We start from the raw sequence: 10,416 nt of genomic DNA on the forward strand, positions 1-10,416 counted from the left end.
TGATCTCTAAAGCAGTGAAGAGTCGCTTGCCTGCCTTGGTTGCATTCCAAACGTAGAATATAACAAGCCTTTACCCGAATTTTGGAGGTAGTTTTAAACAGTTCTTTTGTAAACGTAAATAGCTCTGCAGGCAGTCTGCTGAAACACTCCTCTCATTGCCCCAAGCTTTGAAGTTGCTAGCAGGGAGAAAGGGAGGGTGCAACAGCCCACGCTCCTTGATTACAGAAACGCAGCCTTCACAGGCAAGAGTTTTGTTGTTTTAAAACTTGGCTTGCAGAGATGACAGCAAATAACAAGACAATGCATCTGAATCACACCTTCAGTCACTTCAAGTTACTTTCACATGCAAGAGAGTTTGCTTGCTTCTTTAAAATGCAGATCAGAGGAAGATTAATTCCATCCAAATTTACTATTGATGGAGATCAGAGGAGAATTAACATCTGTCAATTTACTATTCTGTTCTAGACAGGAAACTTGCTCTATTTCAGTCTGGAACAGATAGATAACTCAGAGGAACAAACAGAAAATATTCCTTTATTCTGGGAATCCTAAACAATGACTTACAGTTTGTAGAGGTGCATCCAAAATAGGTTTCTGCAATTTGATTGTTCCACAGGTAAATTGACATTAGATTTTCCCCTCTTCTCCCAAGCGTCACATGGTGGGGTGATTGTGGAGTCTCCAGCCGTGTGGCTGCATGTGATGGCCAAAGAACAAAGCACTAACCCCAGGCTAGTGTCCAGGGATGCCCTTTTGAAGCTCCGCCCCTGACCCTAACTCCTCCCCCTGACCTGTTACATAGGGATACATAGAGTTATACAAGGTACATGGATCTGTGATGATCCAGAATAGTTTTGCTGTATCAAACATTTTTGTATGATCAAAACTATGGCTCTAATGGGTTGAATTCATATGTTAAATTTATCATGGGAGAAATGAATGTATACATGCACATATCACATACACTTTGATCTTCAATTCAGCTTGTATGTAACTTTGTGTTTAAAAAGTGCTATCAATTATTTACCAATATATTATGTTTATTTTTCAGGAAATGTTTTTGTGGTCAACTTAGCTATTGCCGATCTGATCGTAGCTATCTACCCATATCCTCTGATCTTGACATCTGTCTTTCATAATGGCTGGAACCTTGGATATATACACTGCCAACTCAGTGGATTTCTTATGGGCCTGAGTGTGATTGGCTCTATTTTCAACATTACAGGCATTGCTATTAATCGATATTGCTACATCTGCCATAGCCTCAAGTACAACAAGTTGTACAGTGAAAAGAATTCTGTCTGCTATGTCATTCTAATCTGGACTTTGACTTTTGTTGCCATTGTGCCGAACTTTTTTGTTGGATCCCTTCAGTATGATGCTAGAATTTATTCATGTACGTTCTCCCAGTCAGTGAGCTCCACATACACCATAGCAGTCGTCTTTTTTCATTTCATGCTTCCAATAACCATAGTAACATTCTGTTACCTGAAAATATGTATCCTCGTTTTCCAGGTACGGAGAAGAGTTAAGCCTGACTACAAACCTAAACTAAAGCCACATGATTTCAGGAACTTTATCACCATGTTTGTAGTCTTCGTACTGTTTGCAATTTGCTGGGCTCCATTAAATTTCATCGGCCTTGCGGTGGCTATCAGTCCGGAAACTATAATTGCCAAGATTCCAGAGTGGTTGTTTGTTTCCAGCTATTACATGGCATACTTCAATAGTTGCCTTAATGCTATCATTTATGGACTTCTAAATCAGAATTTCCGACGAGAATATAAACGAATACTTAGGACAATTTGTGCAAGAAAAGTTTTCTTCCAGGACAATTCTAATGATGTTCCAGACAGGATAAAAAGCAAGCCTTCACCCCTGCTCACACAAAACAATTTAGTGAGGGTTGGCTCAGTATGAAGGGAGAGATCTAGTTACTAACAATTACTAAATATTATGTTACATGACACTCAAGTATTAAATCCAGATATTAGCCCTGTTCTTCAACTTCTGTTACAATACATGGATCCTTACATGTATATACTGTATGGATTTAGATAAGATTATATGTATAACATTTTGGAACCAAGCTAATAATTACATGTTCTATTATCACATTATGTATGATGTTGCACACAGCAGGCATGATCTCAACAAAGATACTTGAAAACCATTGACAATAGTTAAGAAAACAATATGTAAATTACATCTGACAATGATTAGATAATTTCCAGTAATCCAGTGATACCACAAATGTACATTGCACACCTACACAAGTTTTCTCTAATGTAAGATCATTGAATTCATAAAGACTTATAGTTGGGTACATGAAGGTATAGAATTGTAGCTTTGGGTTATTACAGAATTATAAAATAAATCACTGTAAATTACTTGTGTAATTTAGATTAGCCCAAAAGATGGATTAAAACTAAATCAGCTCATTACTCTGATTTCCTATGCTTATCACAGCCTCTTCCAACATTTAGCAGCCTCTTCCATTGCTTGCTATGCCTAGAAGAGATTCTGTCAGTACACACAGTTTCTTCGTGGAAGCCTCTGTATGGAGAATTGCATCTGGAGGAAAAAATGAGATTGTGACATTGGGCTGCGTCTTTGCCTCAACTAAAAGTATATTATAATTACATGGCTCCAAATCTATTTCTGTCCCCAATAATTTGGAGGCACATCTGAGAACCAAAAATGCTTTTGGTACAAAGCATCCTATGATCTGCCTAAGACAAACTTTTTGCTTTTTCAGACATGGATGAGGTCTTAAAAGAGCTGGAAAGCGCAAAGGAAGAATTTTTTTCTTTATGCTCTGAAGGAGCAGGGTGTCCTCAAGCAGGATATCCTTAACTTAAAGGTGCAATCATATGTCCATTTTATTCTGAATAATAAAAATTTTTATTAAAATTGTGGAACTATAATAAAGTATTGGCACATTAAAAACAAGCATTATTCCTTAATTTATACATTGATAGAATTTTGTTAAAATTAATAGCACATAATGATTTGGTGTTTTAAGATTAATTTACTGGCATTAATTATAAAGTTTCTCAATACATTTATAGTACATTAGTGGTTAACTATAGCAGTAATTTTAATGACTATTATATACTGATTTCTATAATAAGATTTTTAGTTCTGTGGTTTTTTAGAAAAAAAACTTTACATTTATGAACATGATTAATCAAATGGAATCTTCTAAAATGGGTTCATGATTAATTATAACTGTTACTATTTAAAAAATAGAAGATAATCATTTTTCAAGAAGAAATTCTGTTTTCATAGAATCAATTTTAGTAAAATTATAAGATCCATTACATTGTAAATTTATAAATTGTTCCCTTTAAAGTATAACAAAAAATTATAATATCCAATAATCTGATAATCCAAAATAAACATTTGGGTCCAAGGCTTTGTAGAAACAAAATGTATATGAATCAGAAATATTTTTTCTAATAAATAATTTTTGAAATAAGAACATGAACTAATTTTAATTGGCAGACATAATTTGTCTATAATATTCTTTAAAATCATCTTAATAATACCTGGTTTTTCACAATCATGTGAAAATTTATTGGATTAGCAGTAGCCAAGAATCATTATACATGCTTTTATATATTAGAAAGAGACATAATAAAACAAGTTGTTAAGAAAATATTTTGTTTTCTCTGAATAACCCTTAAAATAAAAGTAGATTAATCCATTAATAAAGTCTACATAAATATCATATGTCTATGAACACTCCATATTCCATGAATACTCCATATTCTCCATTAATACTTTACTTGAGGAACACAGGCAACCAGGTAGTAATATGAGCTTGTTATAACCATCTGATTAACCTGCAGAACATTGGAATAAATGAGCATGTTATCAGATTTAGCAAGTCTCTCTTTATATTCTTTGTTTCAATAATTCACAGCTCTTAGTTTATTCTATTTTGGCAAACTTTAAATCTGAACATCAAAATATTTCTGTTGCCAAAACCTAATGTGTCTTGTGTAGCAGTAACTGCTCAGTATAACATTCATGTAGAGCTAACCAACTTAATGAAGAAGAAATAATCTTCACCATACAACAATTTAAACAGAAAAGTTGTGTTATGAGAAACTTCTGAAGTTAATCCCATGCTGCCATTAAGAGCATGTCAGCAATTTGAAACAAGTGTGTGGGATGCATTGATCCCTGCTCAGGTATTTCCATAGGCTAATTTTTCTGTTTAAAATTATTTGTGTTGTGACATCTGCAAATTTGACTAAGTGACCAGTAATTCAGTACTATTATGATGCAGATTGGCTAGTGGTAACAAGTGATGAGGAAGAAATTTAAAAATCCAAGGGGTGTAAAATAAAAATGAAAAGATATTATTACTAGTACAAAATCAAAACAGGAGAGAGATGAAGTAAGAGAAAGGCAATTACAAAATTATCTTTCCCAGGTTCTCTTTAGGGCTGGAAATAGCTATACCTATTCAGCACTCTGGTATATCCCTGAAGCTAATAAGAGATATCACAGAGGGAAATGATCCATCTCCTTTTCTCAGGATTTAGCTCGCTCGCAAGATTTGGGTATTTTAATTTTTTTTTAATTTTTAGGGATTTTGACAGTTATTCTGACACTAAGGCTTGTTTTAGATGACCTTAGAGTTGTCATGGTTCTCACTTTCATGTGAGAAACTTCCATGGTATAAAAGTACAGTTGGCTTTCAGCAATCACTGCTAAAGTCTTGCAAAATAAAAGTGACTTGCATGTGTCCATCCATTGCTTGGTAGGTGGTAAACTGTGTGGTGAAATGGACCATTATAACGTAATAGATGAAACTGGCCATGGTAGTTATGCTGGATAGGAAATTATGCTTATCCAGTTATGCTGGATAGAATTTTGTAACAAGTGCTGAATAACCCCTTTCAAGAGCAGCAATGGATATTGTTTTAAATCAGCTGTGCTGGAGATGAAAGAAATGTCTTCCTCTGCTTGTATACAATTAGGGACAATAAAAAGGAAAACATGCTATGCATTAAGCCAAAAGTATGTGATTCTAGAAGAAGCAGATCCCAGATGAAAAGAGGGGAAAAAAGGAGATTCATAATAATTTGACACTAAGATGTAATTTTCATCTCAGAATTCTGTAGGTTTTATAGTCTGGAAGGAAACTTTTTCTAAACCAAGCCATTTGTGGGATAGAGTTAATTAGTCATCTGAAGAAGTAAGAAGTTTGAAAAAGATCATTAGCTTATTGTGAGAGGTTACAATTTAGCAGATACTGTAAAACTAGGAATTCAGTAACAAGATAAATACTGGCAAGTCGGAAAGAATAATAATCCTTAAAACAACAGTCACAATCACAGACTGCAGCTGTGTGAACAAATCAGAAAATAACTTGTTAGACAAATGATTGCCTTCTTCATGATTTATACTGAGACCATAAATGTGAAACAAGATATTTCCATGAAAATAAATCACATCACTTATCTAAAACACATCACGTATCTAAGAAACTTTCTCCATGGCATAAATTTATTTTATTTTAAATTAAAAATAATTCGGGAAATAGTGTGTTAACAATTGGCAAAAATGTAATTTGAATAAAGTCATACTGGTATATATTTTGAATGTTATGTAGATGAATGAGTAGCACAAAACTGCCCTATCTGAAAGTATCTAAAATAGGAATTAAATTGCTATCAAACTGCAGCTCAACACAGGAAACACACAGAATTAAAAATGCTTTTCTATTTCATCCTAGTTGTAGTATAGAGATCCCCATAAGATGCTACTATTTTGAATATGTCAATAATGCTGAAAGCAATGTAGTAACAGACATATTCATGAATAAGTAAAAATTTACTGGGATTGTAAATATTTATTTGCCAGCAGTGAATCTGTTATTATTAAACAGTAACAGATTAAATATCCATCATCTCTCTAGCTACTTATTTGTCTACCTATCCCTCTGTCTGGGAATAACAGCAGCAACTTCAACCATTAGGCAATATGATTAACTTGCTTCTTTTTTTACTCAAATGAACAAATAGATTGGTCCATATTCTCAAAACCTGACATGATAAAGACAGGACAGCATCTTTTTTCATATCATTCTGAAAGTTGTAATTTTTTAATCCACTTTCAGATCAGTTTCAGTCTTGTCAGGTAAAATGTATTCCTTTTCATAATATTTTTTAAACACAGTGTATTCACAGAGATAGACACTCTTAAAATTAACTTCTGGGTCTATTGTTCTAAGTATTCTTCAATATGTCCAATATTAAAATATTTTGCTTCATTCTGTATTAGCACACCAAATGTAAGTATTTTTGTCCTTTAATTGTAATCTTTAGTTCCTTGTAGTTTTCTTTGCTGCCCAACCTTAAAAGTTTCATCTGATCATTTCTTTAAGAATTCAAAACAAAAGCATTTTCCTCACAGGAAGGATTCTAATAATTAATTCCAAAATCTTACTCTCTACCATTCAGACTATTTGTAACTTTACAAATTCTTTACAAATGTTCTAATCACCTTTTACTATTTATTTAAAAAAAAATCTTTAAAGTTATATTTAAAACTTCTTTCACAAAGAATTGAAGGAAGTTCTCTTGGTGTTTTCAGACTTGTCAATCCAAAGATTTGGATCCAATAATTAAAAAGAAGTTAGCAAGCAATTTCGGAAAATGATTAGAAAAGGAAGTATGCAAAATCCTTTTAAAAGCGCTGGCCTTGGTCTGAGCAAGATGGTTGTCTTCCCAAACTCTAAACTCATAGTCTCTTCAACTTTCTGGAGCACTTGTGAATGATTGCTCATCCTCTCTATGTCTGGAGAGGAATTACAAAGAGCAAATCTGTTTAGGTGGTCTTCATTCCACTGCAGTTGATCCACTTTTAGCAGAGCTGTTCAGTTCACCACCAGCTGGTTTAAAGGTTTAAAATGTTTGATGGCAAGATGACTGCTAAGAATTTCTTAGATCTTTGTGTCTCTCATTCCTTCCTTTTCTATTCCCACTGATCCATGCAATCCTGGGAGATTTTGTGTGTGAGAGAAATATATATTGAAGAATCCTATAAGCCTTCTGATGTTACCACAAAAAAACTCAGGCTTTTGTTATAATGTGAATTGAAACATCGTATTTCTTTCCCTAGCCAGTTCTTTCTTCTAAATGTGACTATACAGCTTGGATATTTTTATCTTTGCCTTTTCATTGGTCTAAGTCTACCTTTACAAATTGTATCGATAATCTTTCAGGGTCAAGTTTTGATTGATTAATTGAACAGAAAGTGAACAACCATCTTCCTCATAGAACCATGCCTATAGAATCACCTTAGATAGAGGGGCAGCACATAAATCTAATAAATAAATTAAATAAAAATAAAAAATGCCTTTTAATGATACCTAAGTAGCATATTCATTTCTAGGTTGCATATTCATTTCCAGCACAAAAGGTTGTAGGCATTTTTTCTCATATTCAAAAGATTCCAGCTACATCTTACAATTTGCAATTTGCAATTGTAATTTGCGATTCTTAAGTGGTATTTTATTAAATGGTACTCTCAGCAAAACAATCACTGCAACCCCATCAAATTTGTCTTCAACTGAACAATCATACTAACAATATTGTGCAATAATTGAAACCCTTCAATATATATTCACCTTCCAATTGAAAGGAAAGTCCAGTTTCATGAGATGTATTCTTACTGGTGAAGATTTACAGTGTTCAATAAGTTGAAATTATTTGTCATCTATTGTAAACTGTGTACTTTTTATGTACTTTTTCATCAAGAAAAATGTATGCATCTTCCTCAAAATCAATGAGATGGGTATATTTGGGACTCTTATTGCAGAATCCTACTGCATTGAAATGTCTAATTTGATCATCCATCACATAAAAAATATATATTCTCTGTTAAGTCCTGGGAATAATGGCGCTTGAGACGGAACATCTCCAACAAGTCTTTATTGTTTGCTCCATTCTACGAACAACCAGAGCAGAGGCACGCAGGCCTCTATTTATACCCTCTGATCCCCGGGCAAGTTCAACCAATCATGAGGCGGGCTTTTCCCGCCTTGCGCATGCGCACAAGGCTGGCGCCGCTCAGTCTGGTCCCGGGCAGCTTCTGCAAATGCCCGGGACTCTTGCAACGTCCCGAGCCTGCATCTTGCAGGCTCAGGACACAACATTCTCTGAATATACAATGGTGCTAATTTGTACTCATATTGGAATCTTGATATATCAAATGCTAGAAACATATGGAAAATAAAAGGTTTTTTTCTAGTATCATGGCACAGGAGATGTGGGGAATGCATATTTATTGTTAAAAACTGTTTATACAGTATACATATGTTGTCTTTCAACTATTATACCAATAGTCAGAGAAATTCACAATGATATAAAAACTATCAACAGTAGAACCGTACAATTTATTAAAACAGAAGGAACATGGAATGGAGTTCTATGACAAAATGGTCTTCACTCAAGAGATCAGTTTATTCAAAATTACTGACCAACGAGATGACCAACCTGCAGAAAGAATTGTAACTAGGCTATCAGAGAGGGGCAAAAATAATTTTCTAGAGAAAATGCTATTAAGCTTGGTGGGACCAAGAGAAGAACCCCAGCTGCATTCTTTGGAGTTTGGGCACAGAAACAAGACAAGACCAGGACAGAAAAAGTCCCAGGATGCCCCTAACATCAGGAACCATGCTAGGGATGTACAATAGTAAAACGTATTTTAGATTTAAAACTCAGTTTACTTTTCAGGCAATTGCAACACAAACCACTAGGGAATAGCACTAGAAATGTGTTCTTTGTGGGCCTGGGGCAACAATTATGTCTGGGCACAGAAATGAAAGTGTTTCAGTTGAAATCAAGATGGAAGATCTGCTCTTCTTTTGAAGATGAGGGAACAAAAGCCCACCTGCTCTTAAAGCAAATTAGGCAAAGCAGAGTGGATCAAAAGTCAAATTCCAAGTAATTTGTGATTAGTCAGGGCAGATTCTTCTCTCCCTTGTGGTAGAGAGGGTGAATGTAAACCACTGCATTCAGAACCCTCTACAAATGTTCAGTCCAAATTTGTCATTCTGAAACTATGCTGCCTACAATCAGTGCTACAGCAGCTAGATCAATACAGAACTTGTATGTATGTATGTGGGGGGAGGGGAGAGAAAGAGAGAGAAATAGAAATAGACAGAGTAGGCATTAAAGTCTTGGTAAAGAAGAGAAATCGTTAATTTCTCTCTCAAATTTAAAGTCAGTTTGACCTTTCCTCTCCTTGAGTGCTTTTTCAGGTCAATCTCAGCAGGATAATATTGCTTATATTAACTAAGCCGAACTAGCTAATCCAATGAAACTGTCTTTTGAGAGCTGAATAATTTTTCTAAATAAGCTAAAGTCCTTTTTATAACTTTTACTAATTAGCTGTTAAGAGTGAGTGAGAATGAGAGAGAAGTTATATTTAGAATTAGTCCCTGTTGCTAATTCTTGGACTTGCAAGCTTGTTTTTTCAGACTTCATAGAGTTCATAGATGCTAAAGGGATAGCTTACCATTTCAATTCTTTATTACGTAATTAGGAACATCTGGTTCTAACATTATAAGGTGGGTTCTTCCTCAACTTGACCAGCCAACTAGATTCTGAACTTGGATCTTGCCTAGCAAGGAATTAGTTTAGCCTCATTCTTCCTATCCCCAACCATACTAGACATATTTTTAAAATCCATAGGATAAAAAATGTTTAACAATGGAATGTGCAAGTCCTGTGGAGATGCCTGGGAGCAGTTTGATTATCTTGGACCTAAAGATGATGATGATGATGATGATGATGATGATGATGATGATGATGATGATGATGATGATGATGATAATAATAATAATAATAATAATAATAATAATAATAATAATAATAATAATAATAATAATAATAATAATAATAATAATAATAAAGTTGGAAGGGACCTTGGAGGTCATTGAGTCCAACCCCCTGCTCAGGCAGGAAATCCTACACCATTTTGGACAGATGGCTGTCCAGTCTCTTCTTAAAAACTTCCAGTGTTGGCACATTCACCGCTTCTGGAGGCAAGTTGTTCCATTGGTTAATTGTTCTAACTGTCAGGAAGTTTCTCCTTAGTTCTAGGTTGCTTCTCTCCTTGATTAGTTTCCATCCGTTGCTTCTTGTCCTGCCACATGTAATACTGCTGCTCCATGAGCTACATTGGGTGCTAGTTTGTGTTAGATCGCGCAGGCAGTAAGACACGAGTCGAGTGACAGTCAGCTCTCGGTTTATTGGCAAGGCATCAAGTAAATCCGGACTGGCTCTCTGGGCCAGGGGAGCCCTCTTTTATGGGATTCCCCTGGCTTGTAATCACACAATTCCATTGGCTGGTAAGACCCTGTTGCTAGTTAGCCAACCAGCAACGGGCATG

General features: G+C 34.9%; 1 protein-coding gene across 1 annotated transcript in view; it reads left to right on the forward strand.

Moving 5' to 3' along the window:
• MTNR1A (melatonin receptor 1A) overlaps positions 1–1,920 on the forward strand; it is a 13,429-nt gene extending 11,509 nt beyond the window's left edge. Inside the window, exon 2 of the mRNA XM_015831814.1 lies at positions 1,052–1,920. Coding sequence (XP_015687300.1) covers positions 1,052–1,920 — 869 coding nt within the window. The remainder of the gene's footprint in view (positions 1–1,051) is intronic.
• Positions 1,921–10,416: the final 8,496 nt, after the last annotated feature.

The sequence above is a fragment of the Protobothrops mucrosquamatus genome, unplaced genomic scaffold (assembly GCF_001527695.2).
Source record: "Protobothrops mucrosquamatus isolate PMUCROS unplaced genomic scaffold, P.Mucros_1.0 scaffold_280, whole genome shotgun sequence".
Lineage (NCBI taxonomy): Eukaryota > Metazoa > Chordata > Lepidosauria > Squamata > Viperidae > Protobothrops > Protobothrops mucrosquamatus.